Genomic DNA, 22,797 nt, shown 5'->3' on the forward strand with positions numbered 1-22,797 from the left:
TCTATCAATGGCTACTATTCAGAGGGCTATAGGCCACCTCTAGCCTCAGATACCAGTTGCAGGGGAGTAAAAGCAGGGCATGCCCTCAACTCCTGCCTTTAGGCTTCCAGCGGCATCTGGTGGGCCACGGTGTGAAACAGGATGTTGGACTAGATGGGCTTTGGGCCTATTCCAGCAGGGCTGTTCTTATGATATGTGAAATTGCTAGCTTTTGTCAACACAGATCATTGCCTTGTACCATCTTAAGCAAATTACCCCAATTGGGAGCCAGATTGGGAGGTGGGAAGAGGCAATATTTGTAGTGACTTGTCCATATGATGACTGTTGCCAATATATGAAATGTCTGAAGTAACCTGAGGTCATGTGTACACAAACAGTGGCTCAGTTTAACACTCTTCAATTTTATTTACTTATTTATCAAATTCATAGACCACCCCAAATTTCCATCTCTGGGCAGTTTACACTAATATATTCACAGTTTACCCTCCTAATGATATATTCTCTTTAATCACACCCACCCACAGACTGCAATGGATGAAAGCAGGAGGCTCAGCTAATAGTCACAAGCAGTACAGGTGGCAACAGCTGTTGGCAACAGCCAACACTTCCAGCAAAGGCCTAATTCTATGCTGTTGCAAGGCGAGTACCAATGACGCTGTACACTGAGCTTAGGCTGTAATTGCTAGCAAGTTCTCCCTACTCTCCAGATGCCACCATCTGTACTAGCCCACAGAAGAAGAGTGGATCCTATCTCCCTTGAAAGTCAATAAAGGTTGCACTGATGGGGGTTCTTGATTACAGATGTTTCCCCTTTAAGAGGATAGCATATGAATCAGTCCTGAGAGAAGAGTTAACAAGAGTATAGAATTTTTAAAGAGGAGAATGTACAATACCTGGACTAGTTGTTCATTTTAATATCACCATTATATTTATTTGTTCTGTGTATTACATATATATCTCCCTTCCTCCAAGAAGTATGGATTTTTCCGTCTCCTACCAAAGCCTCTCTGTCCAGTGCAAAGAAGATCAGTCATCCCTCTTTAGAAGGAAGAAAAAAGGATTTCTCTGGGATATCTTCAACATGAGTTCACTGCCACAACCCTCCTTAGATGGGAACTAGTGTGGCATGTACTTTTGTACATAAAGGGTGTGTGAACAGTGGAAGAAAGGCACTTCCCAAATAAGCCCAATAATACCATTTGCTCTTATTCTTAGAATGAAATGACACACGAGTCATAGGCAGACACCAGGCTGGTTATATCACCTGCAGAGTAGAGATCACTTCATCACCCACTTCCTTGGTGGAAACAAGATAGCGGGACATTTCAGGATTAATTATTCTGTCTTCTTTCTCCCAGCGGACAATGATGGGTTTTTCTCCTTGTGCTGTGCAACTCATCTCTTTCTTTTGACCCTGTGTTGCCAAGGTGGTGTTTGGATAGGAGGTTATCATTGCAGGAACTAAAATAAAAAAAATTGTAAATACAAATTAACAACTTGATACACATTGTGAGGAGGAGGAGGAGGAGGAGGAGGAGGAGGAGGAGGAGATGGAATCTACAGGAGGTCTCACTGGATAAGCCTCACTTATGTCTACCGATTTCCAACTGAATTTATCTTATGTTGAGCTTCCAGAGTCTTCGGAATGGGTGGTATATCAAATGTTTCAAATAAATAAATATAAAATTTTGTGTTTCTTGATTTAAGAAAAGACACTGGAATATCGTAGTATAACATACATTGCCCTTCTGTTTCATCTTCAAAGAAAAATAGCAGTTATGGATAGCATGGAAAAGTCTCTTTTAAATGAATTATTTTAATTACTACTTTGAAATGCTATTATTTGGCAGCATGACCTTTTTGTATGTCAGAGGTATTGATGCTCGTATATGACAATATGTCAGAATGCAATCCATCCCACTGAAAAGGTTCTGAACCATAACAAACTGATTTTTTAGCTAGCAAGATCGCAAGCTGCAGCAAATGCTTTGAGAACTGAATCTCATGTGGATATCAGCATTACAGAAATATCCTGGAAAGGTTTGTGGTGAGAAATGATACGTGTTCATAACAGGAGCAATGTTGAAAATCTACTTTCTCCAACACTGCCTATCTGAAAAACATCACAGACCTTCTCCGATTATGTTCCAGAAAAGAAGAGATATTTTGGCTAGTAGTTTCTTTGTTATACATAGAATTTATTAACATAAAAAGAATGAAAGTATCTTCACATACCTTTACTATCTAGCTTTTACCTAACTACCTAGTTTTTACTTGAAACTACATATGGCACAATCTAAGCCCAAGGGTCTGCATATGGAGGGCAGGGTGCAAAGATGCATAAACAAAATGAAGCATATAGGTTCTAGTGATGGTATCACTGATATCTGCATCTAGACTCAAGGGATAGCATGTACGCTGAGCATACAGCCCCCCGCTACACCATAAATGCACCAAATGTAGCTAAACGTAGTAGATCATGAGGCAGCAATGGGAGGTCTTCCATTCCACCCACCTCTCCAACACACGCAAACAAGCACCTGCTTAGACTTGGTAGAATGTCAGACCAGCTAGAATGATCCGATTGTGGATAGCCATTTCTGCCAATCTACTTGGCCCCTTTTTGTTTCCTCCTAGTCTATAAGATTGTGCTTAGAAAGTCTATGATTGCCAGTAACAGCTGAGACACCTCCTGCTTTGCAAAGTACTTTCCCCACCCATTCCTGAACGCAGAGACTGAGCTGAAGTTGTCAACCTGTACTTCCTAGTCCCCATTTGTAAAGGCTGGATCATGTCCATAATATATTAGGCTCACTTTGAAAATGAATCTGCATATGATGAAATATGAAAAATGGCTGGTGAGATATACGATTCAATATGGTTTTCCATAACTCCATTACTGCACTGGATAATGTCAAAGTCCATCCAGTGCCATCAGGCTGCCATATGTACCATATACATCAAGTTTCCATCTGCCAATTCAGACATTATGCTGTACAAGTGTACAGATGTCTGGCCCTGTACATGATCGCCTTTACCTTACAACTCTGCCACTCACTGTAGCCCATGAGCCAAGCTGCGGCCAGTAGCAGAGCCAGGAGCATGGTGCTTTGGGGGATTCCCCTACTGCTCTTCACTTTTGCCACCTGGCTTTGTGCAAGCTCAGACTGTAGGCAGCTCAAGCATGCACACAACCAGGGACTGCGCCCTTCTAACCCAGTAAAAGCCCAGGTAACATAGTTGGGCTACCCGGCAGGGCAGTAGTGGGATCAGGTCCAATCCAGGCACTCCACTCGAGCAGCTCTACCTGGGTCAGGCTTTGCAAGCCTGGGTAGGGCTGCTCATCTGAACAGTCTCTACCTGTGTTTATTTGAAAAGTGAGGCTATATTCAGGCCCTTCAAATGCATGATACTGACAGGAAGTATACTTTTGTACCTACGACAAGCATAACATATGAATGACTGCACCTGTGTACACTGTCCATTCATTGTATGAGTGTGCAGCATCATGTGTGAATGGGCCTGCTTTCCCTCTAAATTGGGGAGCAGTGTGGCCAACATAACTCATCCATGCACACAGTAAATCTGGAATTGATTTTAGGTAGGTGAATTGCAAGTGGTCACCTAAACTCCACCGACTGCCAACGACCTTAACCAATCAACACATTTCAGGGCAAGATTTTGTGTGTGTGTCTTTCGGCTGAGGTCTGGCACTGAAACCATTTCTAGGTTTCAAAGCCTTATTGACACATAGTTCTGGGAGGTGTATTTTAGAACAGACACTTACATCTTGTTTTGTTGAGGCTACTGTAGATTTATCCTTCTAGGTATTATTTTGTACTGCACCATTTTATTTTCCTCTGAAACTCATTTGTTCGTAATTATGAGCAAGTATTTTCTGAGGTTCCTTTGCCCACTCTAACATTTGAATACAATATTTCATTGTTGAATTAGTAACCTATTTCCTCATTTAAAATAAATGAATAGATGCCAAGACACGAAAACTTAGCTTACAGTATAGAAATTCTTCCCTTTCAGAGGTAACTTTATAATTCCTATTCAACACACTCATCAGAAATATCCTCCCACTGCCATAGCATGAAACTGATCCAACATGAAACTGATCCAACTGATCCAACAAAGGAGATCCAAAAACACTTTCCCCCATGTGAAACCTGCCACCTATCACAAGTCCTTCACAGCATTAAATCCAATCCCTATGAAACGGGATATAAATTAGAGGAATGTTTTGCCCCCAGTTTTTAACAATTCCACTTCCTTGTTACCAAAAGCAGGGCAGTGAAATTTGTAAGAATTGCTTTTTTCCACACAGTTATGTGCACTGAGAGAGAGGAGAGGGTGTCTTCTAAAATCTATATCAAAAAGATTTTGATATCTTTTGATACCTGAGCCATTTTTGGAAGGGTGGTATATAAATCAAATAAATAAATAAATAAACAAATAATAAAAATAAAAAAACCTCCCAGATGAAGAGACCATGAAGGGCTAGGATATTGCTGTTAAGGTGTGGAAATAGTTTTGTTAGTACTTGCTAAGTTAGGGTTCAAAGGGTTAGTGTAGGTCTCCCCTACTTGAGTGGTGCAGTGGAAGTTCTGCCATTAAAGAAGAAGACATCATAAAAAGGAAATTGAAACTTTAAAAACCTGTACAAAATAGCATGAAAAAGGGGCTGGCATGTTATACTGCTTGATGACATCACAAACAATATTTAGTAGATGTCCATGATACTCATAGAACCAAATCTGTATGGCACTAATTACAGCATTGGAAGTACTAGCTTCAATGGTGTGTGTAAACTGGAACCTGTAACTGGAATCTGTAATTCCCTGACCACAAGGCTTGATTGCTGAGAAACATCTCATTTCCCTGCAACAGAAGCGTTATGTTTAGAAATGGCATCTGAATCAGTCACACCAACTGAGCGACGACTCCATTAGGAAAAGAGGTGTTTGTATCCCCCACAACAACAGAATAATGGCTGAACATTTTAAAAATAATAATAATCTGGAAAGGCCCCCTGAGTCTTCTTCCTCTTTAGAGCTGCTTTCTTGTTCTTCCTAGTTTAACTGCAACAAACTTTATTCACAATCGCTTTTTATCTACCTCTGTGTGAAGTAAGAAATTGTGTGTGTGGCCTCTAGATACATAGTGAGGCAACCATTACCACAGTCCTATAACTGCTGGGAAATCTGGGGTAGTGTGAGGGTATGGTATCAAGTGTTCAAGCCAGAGGTGACCAATGACTGGTTTTCCATGAGATTAGATGTCATACATACATCATGCAGAAGTCATGTGAAACTTGCACAGTCTTCAAGGATATATTTGTGAAGTCAAAAAGTCATTCTGGAGGGAGGAGAGAGCAGCTAAAATAACTCCACACCAGCTGAGAAACATGCTGGGTGGGGCTGTGATGCAATCTTCCACAGCTGCAGTTCCTGTCAAACAGTTCTAACACTGTGCAGAATGTCATCTGGTATTTGGAAAAATTAAATAAAAATTACATTTTAAAAACCACGATCTTGCAGATCTCAATTATTTATTTATATTTATTTATTATTGTGGTACATTGCAAGTATTTCTGCAATCTTGAGACCCAAACCTCTCTCTCTCTCTCTCTGTATAATGTAATTACATTCAGCAGAATATCAGAGCCTGCATACTGGCAAAACCTAATCCATATAAAGCAGACTGGAATTAACAAGGATCCAGCATGTACTAAAATATAATTTCTGCTGGCTTCTTACAGTCATATAATAAAATTGCTTTGATTATAAGTATTACCCAAACACGTGTTTCCAAGCTAGAACTGGTCTTATGTGATGCTAAGCTTTAATAAGAATGACAACATCTCAAAAGCTTGGCAGCTATGCCGGCGCCTTGTGATATGATTGAATGTGTCAGGGTAAAGACTGTGAACATTTAGAGTTCATATCTTATTCACTTAGAAGCAGTTTCAGGTCACATTATGGGGAAAGGAGGTGATTTATTTTATGTGACAACTATGAATTTTAATCAAAAGACATATTCAAAATAAAGTCTAGATTTTTTTTTGCCTGAATTCACTATAGGCAAGTACTTTCCTTTTCCTGAGGTTTTTCGCAAGAACCCTTTTCATGTTTGTACATTACAAGCTGCTCTCTTCAAATAACACACACCAGAGACCTACAGCTGCTTAGATTTCTCATTCTCTCTCTAGTCTTTGACAGGTTTCTGAAATGAATGTGACTTGATTCTGCGTCGTCATGTGTGCACAATTTTCCTTTTTGACTAAGTAATCTTCCTAATAACCAATAGAAAGAAAATGGAATGGGGGAGGCTGACAGCTCTGTTCCCTGCAGTGACTTTATAATAAATGCTTCAGAAGATTCAGGAGGAATGGCGCTAGTTCAGAAAACTGCTCAGCAAGCTCTGTAGTGAACCAGACTAATAGCCAAATAAGAACCATTCACAGGATATCAGGGACGATTTTTATTTTTAGCAAAATGTATAAAGAACCAGAGTGAGATCTTCCCTCATGAGAAAAAATTTCCCCCTTGATAGGAAATCACTGATCATCTTAAATGGACTCTGCTCAGTTGAACAGTCAGTTAATGTATAAGGATATGCACATTTTTGTAAGCATCAATCAAAGCAACATTCTTGCTTAAAGAAAGGCCTTTCTTTACATTTTTTTTTAAACTGGGAGAAGTCAAATAGATCTGAACCAGTGTTCCCTCTAACAGATGTTGCGGACTACAACTCCCAGAATCCCCAAGCAAAAGCCATTGCAGCTGGGGATTCTGGGAGTTGTAGTCAACAACATCTGGGAAATCCTGAGGGAACACTGGTTCAGAACCATGCAGAATGAAAACTGCACTGATCAACGTTATGATTTCTATGATGTATTATGACCAACTGTCTAATGCTGCTTAACTATATGTATTGTATGGAGAAGTAATAGGAGAAAGGGATTCAGACTTTAGGCTCTTTTAGACAATGGCCTGTATGTTCCTCAGTATATTGTGAGTGGCTAATTGTTTCCCATCTAAGGAGCATTCCTGGAGTGGAGGCACACTAATTTAAATATTTGCACACTTGTGCAAGACCACAGTGCTGCCTGTTCAACTGAGCAGGATCCATTTAAGATGCGTAGTGCTTCCTTAAATAGAAACATAGGAAGCTGCCTTATACTGAGTCAAACCATCTAGCTCAGTACAGGAGAACCCCATTATTTGTGAGGGTTCCATTCCACGGGGGGGGGGAGATAGTGAATCTGCAGATAACGGAGCATTAGGGCTATGGAAATCATGAGGGTAGGTTCCCAGGCTACCCAAAACTGCCCGTAAATCACCCCAAATCACCCCCCAAACCAGTAAACTGGCCCAATGAAGTGCCCTACCGTGCTCCAGAGTCACCCACGAGCAAAAACAGCCAAATATCGTGGGGCTCCCATTAAAATATATATATATGAGCCATAAATTGGTTGCTGAACACAAAACGGTGGCTGGAAATGGCCTCCGAGGTAATTTCTGGCCACACCGACCCATGGATACATGGGTTTAAACCAGCACCACCCATTTTTTTCCACGTATGTCAAGGTTGGGTATTCATTATCCGACCGCAGATATGCAAAACCATGGGTGCTGGACCCAGAATTAATGAGGTTCTCCTGTATTGTCTATACAGCAGCTTCTCCAAGCTTACAGGCAGAAGTCTTTCTCAGCCCTTTCTTGATGATGCCGGTGGGAGGGGGGACTTGGAACCTTCTGCATGCAAGCATACAGATGCAGCAGTGTGGGCAAATTGGAGCCTCCCATTGAGGAACATGTAGGCCAATAATTTTGATGGATGATCATCACTTTTTTTTTTGGTTACAGCTTGTTCCACATCAGACAATAACAGTCCACACTGTAAAACTGGCTGTCACTTCTCATATGACTTCACTAACACAATCCCCATGCTCTCTTCACAGTAAAAAGATATCTGTTTATTACATTTTCCAGTTCCTATTGCCATGATGTATTCCTTGGTTGCCCTGACATTGCTATTGGTGATGCTTGTGATGCTTTCCTCTGATTGACAAGAGAAACTAAATGAGTCCAATCCCCTCTCTTCTCTCATTAGATTCTTCACTAATTATTTCAATCAAAGCATAATCTCTACATTTGATTAGTCTGATTTTGTTGTCATGTATGTTTGGTGATCCACCATAGCAAGTTCAGTATGCTTGTTTGTGGAGTAACCTGGTTTATCTGGATAGCCTGCCTTATTTGGGCCAAAAACTACCTAACAGAACTTAGCACTTTTTAATGAGGCACATTTTAGTTCAAAGCACTTTGTACACATTAACCCAGTAATCCTTACGATGCCTTGGAAGGGCCCAGTATCAGGCTCAGTATTAGCCTGACACTGCAGATGTGGGAAATACAGGTACAGGCATCAGAAAGCTGGGCCTGGAAGTGGTAAATGAGTCTTTAAGCCACATTAATGTACGAAGCACATCAGAGTGGAACACTACCATCCCCAAGACAGGATGGATATTAGCAGGTGGCAGAACACCCAAAGCATCACTGTTTCCCTGCTAGGCATGTCCTGAAAGAAACTCTACTTAACTTCCAATGTAGTTAAAATAATTTTAATCAATATTGTTATACTCAGCTCACTTCCCTAAGAAGTTGCAAAGGTAATGGTACCCTGATTTGGCTTCCTTTGGAGGAGAGATCACTGTAGGCTTATGGTGTCTTTCTAATATTTGGTTTATTTACAAATATATATGTTGAACATCAAGTGCAGGCAAACAGGAACGTACTCCCACATTATTTATTATTATTATTATTATTATTATTATTATTATTATTATTACATTTATATCCCACTCCTCCAAGGAGCCCAGAGTGGTGTACTACATACTTGAGTTTCTCTTTCACAACAACCCTGTGAAGTAGGTTAGGCTGGGAGAGAAGTGACTGGCCCAGAGTCACCCAGCTAGTTTCATGGCTGAATGGGGATTTGAATTTGGGTCTCCTCGGTCCTAGTCCAGCACTCTAACCACTACACCACGCTGGCTCTGGCTCCACATGCCACATCAGATCACATCGAGTTCCCAGAGAGCAGCCCAGCACTCCATAGTGTTACCAGCTGAGCTTATTCTGCCCACTCCCAGAAGCCTCCCTGGTTGCAGCTGCATCTCCAGGCTTGGAGACTGCACTTTTGCTATGCTCAGGAGCTGCAGTGCAACGTGAGCTCCTGGTTTATGTTATACATGGAGACAAGTTGCTTAGTTGGCAGTGGTCTGGTCATACCTAGATTTGGGCTGCAAGTAACACAAATTGCAAAGGGGATTCACCTCAGAACCCCTCTCCCTATGTGGGGGCCCAGCTAAACAGATTCCAGAACTAGCTACTGCAAGTTATCTGGCATCCAAGGTCATTTTGGACTTAGGGTGACCTCTAAAACTCCCCTTATCCTATCTCAAGAGAGATAACACCTGATGCTAATAAAGCAATTAGGCCAAGAAGGGACGGCAGATAAGACAAGTGCAGCAGCAGATTCCCTCACAAGAAGGATGAGTAAGTGACGTAACTTTGAAGAGGTGCCCATCAAAACTTTTGATAGAACTATTGAGAAGCCCTTCCCAGCACAGGATACTCTTGGATGCACCTGCACACTCCAATTGTCCTCACAATCAGACCTGAATACAATAGGTGATTCACACACACCTTCCTACTCAGGAAGGATGATCGGACACAATGCTCAGGACAATCAGGACTCCCCTATTAAGCAGAGCACAACAGCAGCAAGGTGCCTCCAAGGCATTTTTTGGGATATAAGTATCCCTAATGCCATGACTCAGTGTGTCTCCACATGTATTATACTGGGAATTCCCACAGTGAAACATCCCTTGTGCCTCTCACAGGACCCCATCAGACTGCAACAAGAACTCCAGCAGACCACCTTGGTGTTCCCCTCTTCATTGGGATCATCCGAGCTGAAATCACTACCTGCCTGGCCAATTAGCTACCCTCACGCCAAGGCTCAGCTTATTGTGCCTGGTCTGAGATCAATCCCCCTGCCAATCTATCCAGCTGGCCTCATGCTAGAACTTTCCTCATGAGCAACCCCAATAATTCCTTCAACTCTCCTGTTTTCCACTTTACCTCCCCAGATGGACGCTGGTCTCCAGCTACTTGAGCTGGATCTTTGTGAGGACAGGTGATATAGCCTCTTGCTCGGCTCCTTGAGGGCTGAATTTACCCCTTTCTCTTATTTTTCAAAGCTTGCCCCTCTATCTTAAAGTACCTCTCTCTACCCCGCCTGGGAATTTACACATAATTTGGAGCTAAATGTGTCTTACAATATTCTGTTTCTAAACATATTTGTATTGCTTTTACACTAGGGCCATTTAGTAATTTAGTCTCATTATTTTACTTTCAATAAACTCCTTTTTGATTTAATTGAAACCCTCTCTCACAAGGTGATTTTCTTGAGTTCAGGTGGTTGCACAAATTAAGGCTGATTGGAACTGTCTCCCCTTTTGAGCTAAATTCCCCACATTCGCCCAAACTGGAGGTGTTGACCAATCATCCCCATGGTAGTTCCATCAGCGATAGTGTTTCAGCTTTCAGCTTCTCCTCAGTTCAGTCTCTCCAAAAACAATCTGTCTCTGACTTCTAAGACTGCTTGTGCTCCACAGTGGTTATGGAGCAAGATGCCCATGAGCGTGTGTGCACATACACAATCTTGGCTCAATCCTTTTCCTGGTGGGAGGAGCAGGAATCACCTTACAAGCTCTGATGACTTCCCTTCTAAAATACTCTCATTAAGGACAATGGATCATTAAGGAATATTAGCATTTTTGTCAGATCCCAGGTTCTGACCAGCCACTGCAATAGCCACTGAATGATAGGCCACTCACAATACTCAGACCCAAACTCATAACAACGTGATACAATTTCCTTTATGTCTGAAAATACCTTTGCTGCCAGTCTACAGCTAATTTTTGTAAACAGGTATACAATGCAACCCCCAGGAGCTGAATGACCAAAGTGAAGTTATTTATTTATGTTATTTATTGCATTTACATGCCACCTTTCTTCCATGATGAAACTGAGGCTCCATACATAGCCCGCCTTCAGACATAACACGTTGTGTCCCCTCCCCCTGTTCTCCCGCCACATTTGGATGTTGGGGAGAGCTGTTTCTCTGCAGTCAGCGAGACTTCAGAGAAGCACAGGAGCTGGCTGTGCGAACTTCCTTCTTGACCAAAGGACAGCCTGCACAGCCAATTGGGCTGGAGTGAGGGAGGAGTTCCTCCAGTTCTGTGGAGCAGAAACTGCAGGGTCTATTATTTCTATCAAATATTGGGACATAGTAAAGTGTGAACTGTGTCCCTGTATTGACTATATGGAATGGATACATACTGGGTGGTAAATACTGGCCAGCAGAGTGAGGGGCAGCCAAGGCCTCCATGCCTCTTTTGTGAGCTCCCAGAAACATTTGGCTAGGTTTAGGACTAGACAGACCCATGATCTAATCCAGCAGGTCTCTTTCATTCTGAATTTAATCATCCTAGATATTTTAATCGTCTGAGATATTTTTAGTTCAGACTTTATTTGAAATTTAAAAGAAAATAAGTATACATCATCTTTAATCTGGATTTATGATGTACTAACTTTTAATTTAAAAAAAAAAAAACCCGAGCCTGATGGGTTGTGGGATAATTTTTAAAAAAATTCTCCCTAATGTTTTTACTTCTGAAATATTCTATTTATGCCATTGGATGAGACCAGGAGAGAAGAAACCCCTAAAAGGAAAAGAATGCTCTTAGAAAATTTAAGCTTCTATGTTAGGGAGATCTTTTATTATCACAAGGCTTTCATGGGGTTTAGATTTTGGAGTTCTGCTAAGTAACATGCAAATGTCCCTCCCAAGGGAAGAGAAGCAGATGCTAATTGAGGTACTGACAGGTTTAAATGCAGAAATATAGGGAGAAACTGCAACTACTGTATGGCCAAAAAATGAGTACTGGTGAGCAAAGCATGCTGGGACATTAATAGTTTTCATCCACTGCTCATTCATGCAAGTAAATATACTCTTAAGCATAGTGACTTGGGTCTACAGCAGCATAGTCCTGAGCTAAAAACCATGAAATATGATCTGCTGGTGTATAAATAATGGAGAGCTGCTTGAATTAGGGGTAGAATTTTTATGTTTTAGGGGATTTGTTTGCATAAATAAAATAGTAGGTGTTTTTCATTCAGGTTGCCATAAATGTTTTCTTACAATTCTAATTATGAATGTGGCAAGTCAAATAACATTCAGATTAAGGTATCTAAATTCACAGTAGGAGACCTTGAATATCCACATATAGGAAGAGAAACCAAATGATCACCTTGGGCTTCTATCTCAAAGTCTAAAAGCCTGTGATGGTCTGGGCTACCTCATAAAGTACCTACTGTATTTTCATACTGTTGCAAAATAGATGTGTGTATTCTACAGACAGACACACAAGAAATGTGAACCTTGGCTGAGGAGTGAAAAAGTGGATAATACTATCTTTTCCACCATCTGTTTTTAGCTTTATGAAAGTCTTCTTAGGTGTGGACCTGATCTTCTTCTTCTTCTTCTTTTTTTAAGGATGACAAGACTGGGAGTACATTTTTTAAAATGGAACTGAAATAGAACATATATTTAGAGAAAGATATGTTATTTCTTCTCCTGTAACTCAGCACTGAGTAGCTTTTTAAAAAACTTATTTTCAGTGTTGCTTAATAGTAAGAAAATTGGTCCTATTTTCAAGTTATCATGTTTCACCCATAGCTAAGGAGTCACATACACCAATGCTTGGGATGGATAAAATTATAGCTATTCATCTAATGGACAAAGCACATTGCACAAGAGCGGAAGTTCATTTTCTCTGGCACTAACTGGTACATTAGCCAAAATCTATGAAGCCCTTTGTTTTAAAAAGAGGTGTAATTCTGTAAATTAATGGCAGAAAATCCAGTTAAAACAATGTCAGGGATCAGTAAAATAAGAACAGAAGTACTGATAGATGCAAGCAAGGGATAAATCATAGGATCCAAGAATATTTGACCATTCATATTAGTGTAATAGACCCTCTGGAAGTAATAAAGCTATGTCAGTATAAAGGCATCAGCAAATTAATATATTAAACACAAATTGCTTGCTTGCTTGTATTTATATGCAAGACAATCTACAACATCAGTTAAAACTTTTTCACTGATCAGCAAAGGTGATCTGCAACATCAGTTAAAAACTTTTTAAAAAGTAAAACAAGCAGTTCTTCCTCTTTCACCCCCACCCCCAATCACTGGTAATTGGTGGCTCTATAATATCTATTTATTTTACTACCCCATCAAAAGACTCTGGGTGGTGCACACATTTAAAAAGACATAAAGACAAATATCATTTTAAACTCACTACTTAATATAAAAACAATTTTAACACAATTTAAAACCAATTAAAATACTTTAAAACAATTTAAAAGCCTTGGAAGGCCAGGCCAAACAAGTAAGTCCTTAGGGCTCTCTTAAAGGCCAACAGTGAGCCTAAACTGCAGATATCTGCCGGGAGTGCCTTCCATAGGCCAGCAGCAGCTACAGAGAAGGCCTGGTTCCGAGTCGCCACCAGATGTACTGGTGGTAACTATAGACGGACCTGTCCAGATGACTTCAGCGTGAGATGGGGATCATACCGAAGCAGGCATTCTCTAAAGTAGCCCGGACCTAAGCCATTCAGGGCTTTAAAGCTAATAAGCAGCACTTCGTATTTTGCCTGGAAACATATTGGCAACCAGTACAACTGTTTCAAAACAGACACCTCCACCTGAGATACCAGGGTGAGGCCTGGATCCAAGAGCACTCCCAAGTAGCATACCTGCTCCTTCTAGGGGAGTGTAACCCCATCCAGCACAGAAAGATCTAACTCATCATTAATATTCTGATCCCCCACAATGAGCACCTCCGCCTTGCTTGGATTCAGCTTCAATTTATTATCCTGCATTGAGCCCACAGGCAAGCAATTAGGGAGTGAATGTCATTTCATCATGATGATGAGGAGGAGGAGGAGGAGGAGGAGGAGGAGGAGGAGGAGGAGGAGGAGGAGGAGGAGGAGAAATAGATTTGGGTGTCACCAGCATACTGATAACACCCAGCACCAAATCTCCTGATGACCTCACCCAGTGGTTTCATGTAGATACTAAAAAGCATTGATGACTGAATGGAGCCCTGAGGGACTCCATATAATAGCTCCCATTTCAAAGAGCAACCATCGCCAAGCTCCATCATCTGGAATCTGCCTGAGAGACAGGAGTGGAACCATAACTGCAAAGCAGTACCTCCTATCCCCAACTTCCCCAGGTGAACCAGAAGGATACCATGGTTGATGGTATCAAATAACGCCAAGAGATCCAAAAGAGCCATCAGTCATACTCCCTCTGTCAATTCCCCGGTAAAGGTCATCTACCATCAGTCCAACCAAGGCAGACTCAACCCCATAGCCTGCTCTAAAGCCAGTTTGAAATAGGTCTAGATAATCAGTTTCCTCCAAAACTGCCTGGAGCTGGTTAGCCACCACTCTCTCAATCACCTTGCCCAACCATGGGAGATTGGTTGTGTCGCAGCATGGGAATGAGTCAGTGGGTGGAGTACATGAGTACATGGGCATGAATCAGTGGATGGCATGGGCATGAATCAGGTGGGAATCAGACCTATAACAATCCATCACTGAGGGATCTAGGGAAGGCTTCTTAAGAAATGGTCTAATCATTGCCTCCTTCAAACAAGGAGGTATCCTACCCTCCCTCAATGATGAGTTAATGATATTAACTAGGCCTTTTCCAACAATTTCTCTTCTAGATAGAAGCAGTCAAGCTGGGCAAGTATCCAGAGAAAAAGTGGTAGGCCTCTCCTCCCCAAGCAGCTTGTCCACGTCCTCAGGCATCAAAGACTGAAACTGACCCAATCTAATACTACAATTGTTGGACAGCTCCTTAATAGACTGCAAAAACAGTGGAGTCCAAGTTGGCCTGAATACAAGAGATTTTGTCCACAAACAACATTAAAAGCATTGCAGCAGAACAAAGTCTCCGGGGACTGTTTTGGAATGGAAGGAGCCTGAATCAAACTCCTCACAACCCGGGACAACTCTGCTGAACGTGAACCTGCAGAAGCAATGCGTGCAGACCAGTATTGGGTTTTTGCCGCACACACCACTTCCACATAAACCTTCAAAAGGGCTCTATGCTGTGTCCTGTTAATTCCGAGCCAAGTTCTTGTCCACTTGAGCTCCAGTCTCCTACCTTGAGGCTTCAGACACCACAACTCTTCTGTATACCAAAGGGCCACTTTTAAAGCAGGTTAGAAGGGACACTTAGGAGAAATTGTGTCTATTGCTCTGGTGAGTTCCCTATTCCAGGTTCCCACCAGGGCATCGACAGAATCACTGTCAGCACCAACACTGAAGTCCTCCAAGGCCTTTTAGAATCCTACTGGGTACAGTATCCTTCTCGGATGGACCATTTTTATAGGTCCACCACCCTGCAAGGCTGGGTTGTGGCCGTGAAACCAAACTTAACCAGGTGGTGGTCCATCCATGATAATGGGAAAAACAAAAGATCGCTCACGCATGGAACACCCCGCTGATCTGAATTCCAAATTGAGTGTGTGACCAACAACATGAGCTGATCCTGAAACTAATTGGGATAGGCCCATAGTTGTCATGGCTGCTCTGAACTCCTGAAGCGCACCAGACATGTCAGGCCCAAAGTGAATATTGAAGTCCCCCAGCACTAAAAGTCTGGGTGACTTCAACACCAATTCCGAGACCAACTCTGTCAGCTCATTTAGGGAGTCATTTGGACAGTGGGGTGGATGGTACACCAACAGAATCCCCAATCTATCCCTAGACCCCAGCCACAAAAATACACACTCAATATAAGTCAACTGTCACATAGGGACCCTAGTAAGGGAAAAAGTATTCTTATGAACCACAGCCACTCCAACCCCCCTTCCCCAAGCCTGCTCCACAACAGAGTAGCCTGATGGGAGAAGCTGGGCCCAAATTGGGCCACTAGACCCCCCCATCCAGGTCTCAGTTATACAAGCCATGTCAGCTCCCTCATCCATGATCAAGTCATGTATGATTTCAGTCTTATTCTGAACTGACCTGGCATTGCAGTGGAGCATGGCCAGGTTCTGTGGATAGTTGGAACAGGCCTGAGAACTGACAGGGCAACTGAAAATGGAAACAGTTACTAAATTACTAGTTTCCCTTTGCCTGTAATAGCCAGCTGCTCTGCCAACACCAATTCTTCTATTCCTCACCACAAGAGTAATAGCTGCCCCAAAGCGGCGGGATGCACCACCCACATCACCCTTCCCAAGAGAGCCCAAACACATGGCAGCAAAAGGCCTGGCACAACCCACTAAAAGGGGGATTAACGAACTTTAGCCCGGACCTCCAACCCCCCTTAATATAACCTCCCCCCAGACCTCAGACCCACACTGAAGGCCCAGCACCAAAGGACAGTTCCCTTTGGCGGCAAGCTTTGGCGGCCACCGACAGGTTGCCCGTCTACCGGCGGCACTCCCTCTGCCTTATAAACACCCCAAACTCAGAGTCACCTCCCTCACAAGTGGCTCCCAGATGGGGAAGATGAAATTAGTGCCCACAGGTGGAGTTGTTAGGCACTCAAAAAAGGAATGAAAGAAGCAGAGCAGCAAACCAACAGCTAGGCAGAGCCAGTCTTCTAACTATCCAAGCTGAGCTAGAGGGGGAGGGTTGGGAGGCTGAGGCCGAGGTGGAGGCGACAAGCTGATAAAATCCAAACTCCTGTATCTTCACTTCTTGTCCCTCCCTGCAACAGCTGGTGCTTCCTCCATCCATTTAAGCACCCAAAATTCAGAGTCACCCCTCTCACAGGTGGCTCCAAGCTGGGGCAGATGTATGAATGAATAGCTCTATTACAATCATTGATCAGTTATATGTACAAACAGATGATACTGCATTCAGATAAGAATTAAATCGTACAGAATACACCAACATAGAAGCCCTGTGTAACAGCATCTAAAAGTAAGTGCTGGAAATTAGCTGTTGACAGATCTTTACAGCATCTGCACAAAATTTGGCAAGCATATAGGTGATAGAAGGTTTCTTATCTGCAAGAAGAAGTGTGACGTAAAATTCAGCAGTCCAGCTGGGAAAGAATGATAGCAAGGGAAAAATAAGACTGCACCAGCAATCATTATAAAAAGGTCAAAACAGCAGCACATGGTGGACAGATTTGACCTCACCTGAGCCACAGGGGCAAAACCAACTGACCAGAGGGGTTTTCTAAAACCTTCCAGATAAAACTGCTGATGATAAAGGCATCATATCTTGCTTTGAGGAATACCCTGTAATGGCTTGGTTAAAAAAGAGGGACAATAGGTAGCTAGCAGGGTTCCCAGTTAAAGTCACCAAGGTGCCCTTTTATGGTCTCTGAGATGGAGCTTAAAAGATTCTGATGTTCAATGTTGAGGATCTCCTTGGCTTGACTGTAATCTAGTAATCACAAATGTTCAGCAGAAAGGCCAAATGATGACAGTTTACCCATCAGTGCTCATTGTCCAGGTGGATTGAAACCTATCAGCAAACATAAGAGGGATCAATCCCAGAGGGAAGAAATGGATCCTAAGCCAATAACTGAGGATTAAAATCCATCCTTTTGTTTCCACCCTCTGGAGGCCCATTTCTAACCTCAATGCTGCATTGTAGATACATCGAGGGCCCCCAAATACTGCTCTAATAAATTTAGATTGGATGATCTCCAAGGGCGTATAATTAGGGTAGGTGCCCAGTTGTGCGCCATACAAAAGTTGGGCCAATGATTTAGCAGCAAATAACTTTAATGCTACAGAGATAAACTCTCCACATTTGGAGCGAAAGAATCTTAATGCTGCTGAAGTGCTTCTTTGTGCCTGTTGGGCACTGTAGACCACGTGGGCCTTCAATGACCCCATGGCATGAAAAACCACACCCAAATATTTAAAACTTTTGACCTGATCTGTACGATGACCTTCTATATGCCAGTTAAATCTCTTAAGCATCTTGGCAAAGACCATCACTTTGGATTTCTGGAAGTTAATTTCCAAGTGATTGTCTTTGCAGTAATTGGCCAAGAGCCTAAGCACTCTCCTAAGGCCCACTGAAGTTTGTGAGATGATAGCAGTAGTATTTGCATACAGCAGGACTGGGTTAGCTGCATCCGCAATAGTTGGGGATGGGGCAAATGAAATCAGTGCCCACAGGTGGAGTTGTCAGTCACTCAAAAATGGAATGAAAGAAGCAGAGCAGCAAACCAATAGCTAGGCAGAACCAGTTTTCTAGCTATCCAAGCTGGGCTAGAGGGGCTGGGGAGGCTGATCTCCAGGCCGAGGCCAAGGAAACAAGCTGACAAAATCCATGCTCCTGTATCTTCTCCTCCTGTCCACTCCATGCAGCTGCTGGCACTCCCTCTGTCCTTATAAGCACCCAAAACTCAGAGTCATCTCTCTCACAGGTCGCTCCAAGCTGGGGCAGATGAAATTAGTGCCCAAAAGTGGAGTTGTCTGGCCCGCAAAAAAAAGAATAACAGCAAGAGGGGGAGGATGGGGTGCCTGTGATATATCTCCAGGCCGAGGCAACAAGCTGACAAAATCCACACTCCCGTATCTTCTCCTCCTGTCCACTCCTCTATATGAGGAGGGTGGGGCTTGTTCCAGCATCGCTTGAAAAGCAGCAGCATGTAGATGTGGTGATGAGGACTGTTCTGCCTGGCTGCCACTTCCTCTTCCTCCTCCTCCTCCTCCTCCTCACAAGTAGTTGGTGATTCTATGTGAGGAAGGAGGGGCTTGCTCCAGTCTTCATAATATGAATATGAATACATATAATACAATTTTCTGCTTATATTCTTCCTTTATGAGGTTATACTGTGGGCTGGTTTGGACAATACTTCACCTGTCATCCTGACCACACACAAGGATGTGTGCATTCTGTGAGTACACATATTCTTTCCCAACCCCACACTTCTGGCACATAGGGGCACATTTCCCTAATCATGTGAGTAGCCAGTTCCTCATGGTGCATACATATCCTTATTGTATGTGGTTGGGCTGGTGGACAAAGCATCAACTGAACCAGCCTGCAATTAATTTTCTACATACAGCGGGCCACAGCTCAGTAAGAGCGCATCTGCTTTGAATGCAGAAGATCCCCGGTTCATTCTCTGGGATCTCCAGAAAGGACCTTGGAGAGCAGCTGCCAGTCAATGCAGACAATATTGACTAAGAAAGACAAATGGTCTGGCTCAGTAAATGACAGTTTCATATTTCTTTAGCTACATCTGCACTCAAGGCAGTTTACGGCAAAGATAGCATCCTATGGTTGGCAAGTTTAGTAGAGCTGAACTTTTCTTTTTACACATTCATAGGCAATGAAGCTACAGACAATAAATGAATGGGAAACACCAGACAGCTGCCAGAGAGCACCATCAGACTACTCAAAACTGATGACCTAATGTTAGGATGCTCTATACTCCATTATGTCTGTTAAAATACCAAATTTCCTTAGGTAGTCTGTTTAATATTCTGACACGTGGTTACAGTCTTAACCTATTGTATTACACCTATTTATAATTACAGAAGCTCTCTTATAGAGGGCAGTTATTATCCAGAAAAAGCTGCAGTGCTTATCTAAAAAGGATTGCATTATAAGAAGAGAAGGCTGCGATTTGTTTTAAATTCCCCTTTCCCCCTTCAAGCCTTGGCCATTAACATATAACTAAAATGGTTGGGGTTTTGAAAATAGTCCACAAACAAAATAAAATCGCATTTAGAGAAATGGAAAAGAGCTGAGGAAATAAATAAAACCACGTGCCACCCACTGGAAGACAACCTTTCCCCACAATATCCAAATATTCCATGTTTTGGTGGAATAAACACAGCAGCCTGCACGTGACACCAGCATACACATGACTGCCATGCATGCACAGAGGCCATGAGGGTGCTGGTGTCATGCAGGGGCAGTTGGGAAGCACCCTGCCAGCATGCGGGCATAGCTGGGGGGAGCCCCAGGATCACTGCAATGAGAGTGACTGGAGGAGGAGCAGGGATGGATCTGCTCTCCTCTACATTAAAGGGGCTGGATAAGCCCTCAATTTTAAAAGGAATGTGCTGTGATTCAGAAGCTGAATCGTGTTTTGCATCCCTATTGCTCACGCATACACACACAAACTGAAGTTTCTTATTTGCATAACTGATTCAGATGACAGAAGTTGCTTTCCCTCCCCCACCCCCGCTTTTCAGGCTCAAAGATAAGAGAAAACAGTACTTTTCTAATGTTTGCCAGAGATGTTCTTCTTCTTATTGTTTCAACATGAAGCAAGGGAGATGGTTAGGATGGAAGGTTCTAATTTTTCACTAAGTACAAGTTGTTCAATAAACAGATGGGATGGAATGCATTCTTCCCACTCAATCCATATGTAACAACAGCTTTTAAGTAGATAATTATGTTCTATAACATTGCAGACATGTCACCTGTGTCCGTGGGCAAATGTTTGCCCAAAGATTTCAACTATTGTGGGGGGGATACTTATTGCATGGTCAAGAAGATCTTCCCACAGGTTTGAAAAAGTTATCAGCAACTACATCAAAACAGTTCAAGCCAAGCTGGCTTCAGATCAACTCCGGGGCTTTTAGCTCAGAATGGAAGGTGTGCATTCGTACATTGGCTGGATTTGTACCGAAGTTCATGCAAAATATTGGGGAGCACTTCACACATGATTCGAGTTTTTCATTGTGTGTTAGAGCCTAGCCCAATTTAGGTCAGGGTGGCGGGGTTCTACTTTTTGCATCAGTTTTTTGGGGACAAATTTAAATTCGCAGTAAAGCCTGCTGTCTGGGAAAGCAGTTGCTCCCTACCTAAAAGGTGACTCAGTACTGTTTCAGTGTTAACTAGCAACCTTTCTAGGTCAGCTGTAGCTAATAGGGAGCAATAGAAGGTAGGGGTGTGCCTGAACCGGTTCGGAGGCCATTCTGGAGGCCTGCGAACTGGTCCAGTTCCGAGCCGGTCCGGTGGCTCAGCACGGAGGGGGGTTGTAGCTTTAAGGGCGGGGAGGTAGTACTTATCCCTCACCCCGCCGCTCTTCCCCCTCTGGCGCTGTGGTTTGTACAAAAGTTTCTGGGGTGGTAGCGTTCCTCCCTGCTGCCCCTGGCCCCGTCGTTAGCCTGCTAGAGCTGAAATACGCTACACGCATGCGCCCGTTCTGGCGTGCGTGCTCCACAGATGTCACACATCAACATGTGACGTGTACGGAGCGCGCGGCGGTGGTGAGTGCAAACACGCGCCAGAACGGGCGCATGCGTGCAGCGTATTTGAGTTCTAGCAGGCTAACGACGGGGCCAGGGGCGGCAGGGAGGAACGCTGCCGCCCCAGAAACTTTTGCACAAACCACAGCGCTGGAGGGGGAAGAGCAGCGGGGGGAGGGATAAGTACTACCCCCCTGCCCTTAAAGCTACAACCCCCCCCCTCCCGTGCCCATCCGGACTGGTTCGGAGGCATACGCATCACTAATAAAAGGAGCACTCTGTAAACTGGCACTTTTATTGTACATACACTATACTGACTGTGGTCAGCAAATACAGTGAGGTCATTCACACAACATGGGTTGCTTGGGTAGCAGGGAGTTTACTCATGCAGCCTGTGTTGTTTCAACAACTGGGAGGCCTACCAACCCAACAGCTAAAGATCCGAGTAGCCCAGATCTGCCACCTAGGCAAAAAGTGAGTAGGAGGGGAAAGGAGTCCAGCTTACCTCACTATTCAGTCAACTGCCATGCCGGTGCTCTGAAAATGACCACTGGAACAGCTGCACTGTCCTGTGTACAGTGCAGCCAGGGAGAGGAGCCCTGTCTCTCCACTGCACGATGTGGTGCATTGTGGGATATAGGAGGACTTCCTCCTCTGGATCTCACATTGGGCATCCGCCACTGTGGTGGTTGTGCGGCCATGCAAGTAGCAGAGTCCAAAAGAGATGCCAGTCATGTAAGATGCTGCCTTCTTCCCAGCCCTAGCCACTATGGTTGTGAGAACAACCTCAGTAAATAATAAAGGTACACCTGGAGAACACTTCACTAAATGAACTCTTCCAATGCATCAAGGTACACAGGGACATTTTGATAGACCCTATAGGGAAAACATTTTAAGGAAATATGAAAGAATGCTCAGTTAAAGCCTTAATCCCTGTCATTATTTGTCATACTCTAGATTTCATTTGCTTTTACGGAAAAGGCATCAGTAATAGTCCTGATATACATTGATCAACTCATTAAAAATTGAATTCTAATAGATCGCAAATAATGTGAAAAAAATCAGCATATTTTGGGGGAGGAAGGAAGGCAAAATTAACTAAATAACAAGTCTGCCCAATATCAAAAGCATTTGATACTTTTATTATGGAAAAGTGGCCTATAACTATGATACAAAATAAACTGAAATACCCTTGCTAACAAACAAAATATAGCTTTTCTGATTCTCTTTCGAAAATATTACAACATTATGGAAAACAGGGGCATCTTCTGAATTACTTCAGCTTTTCCTGGGTTGATTTTTAGACCCTCTATAGTCAACAAATGCTGAATGTACGGGACTTGCCTCTAATATTAAGCTGAACTTGTCTAGGTTCAATTTTATATTTCTTTCCCTGCATTGCTCAAAAAACAAACACACACCTCAAGTTTTTTGTCATGATCTCTTACTG

The 22,797-nt window shown here is 43.0% G+C and overlaps 1 protein-coding gene across 5 annotated transcripts in view; it reads right to left on the minus strand.

Moving 5' to 3' along the window:
* Positions 1 to 22,797, minus strand: part of DSCAM (DS cell adhesion molecule) — a 579,300-nt gene that overhangs the window by 186,217 nt on the left and 370,286 nt on the right. For all 5 annotated transcript variants that reach the window (XM_053310684.1, XM_053310683.1, XM_053310686.1 and 2 more), the window contains one exon: positions 1,265 to 1,461. In XM_053310684.1, coding sequence (XP_053166659.1) covers positions 1,265 to 1,461 — 197 coding nt within the window. The remainder of the gene's footprint in view (positions 1 to 1,264; positions 1,462 to 22,797) is intronic.

Source organism: Hemicordylus capensis, chromosome 3 (genome assembly GCF_027244095.1).
Source record: "Hemicordylus capensis ecotype Gifberg chromosome 3, rHemCap1.1.pri, whole genome shotgun sequence".
Classification (NCBI taxonomy): domain Eukaryota; kingdom Metazoa; phylum Chordata; class Lepidosauria; order Squamata; family Cordylidae; genus Hemicordylus; species Hemicordylus capensis.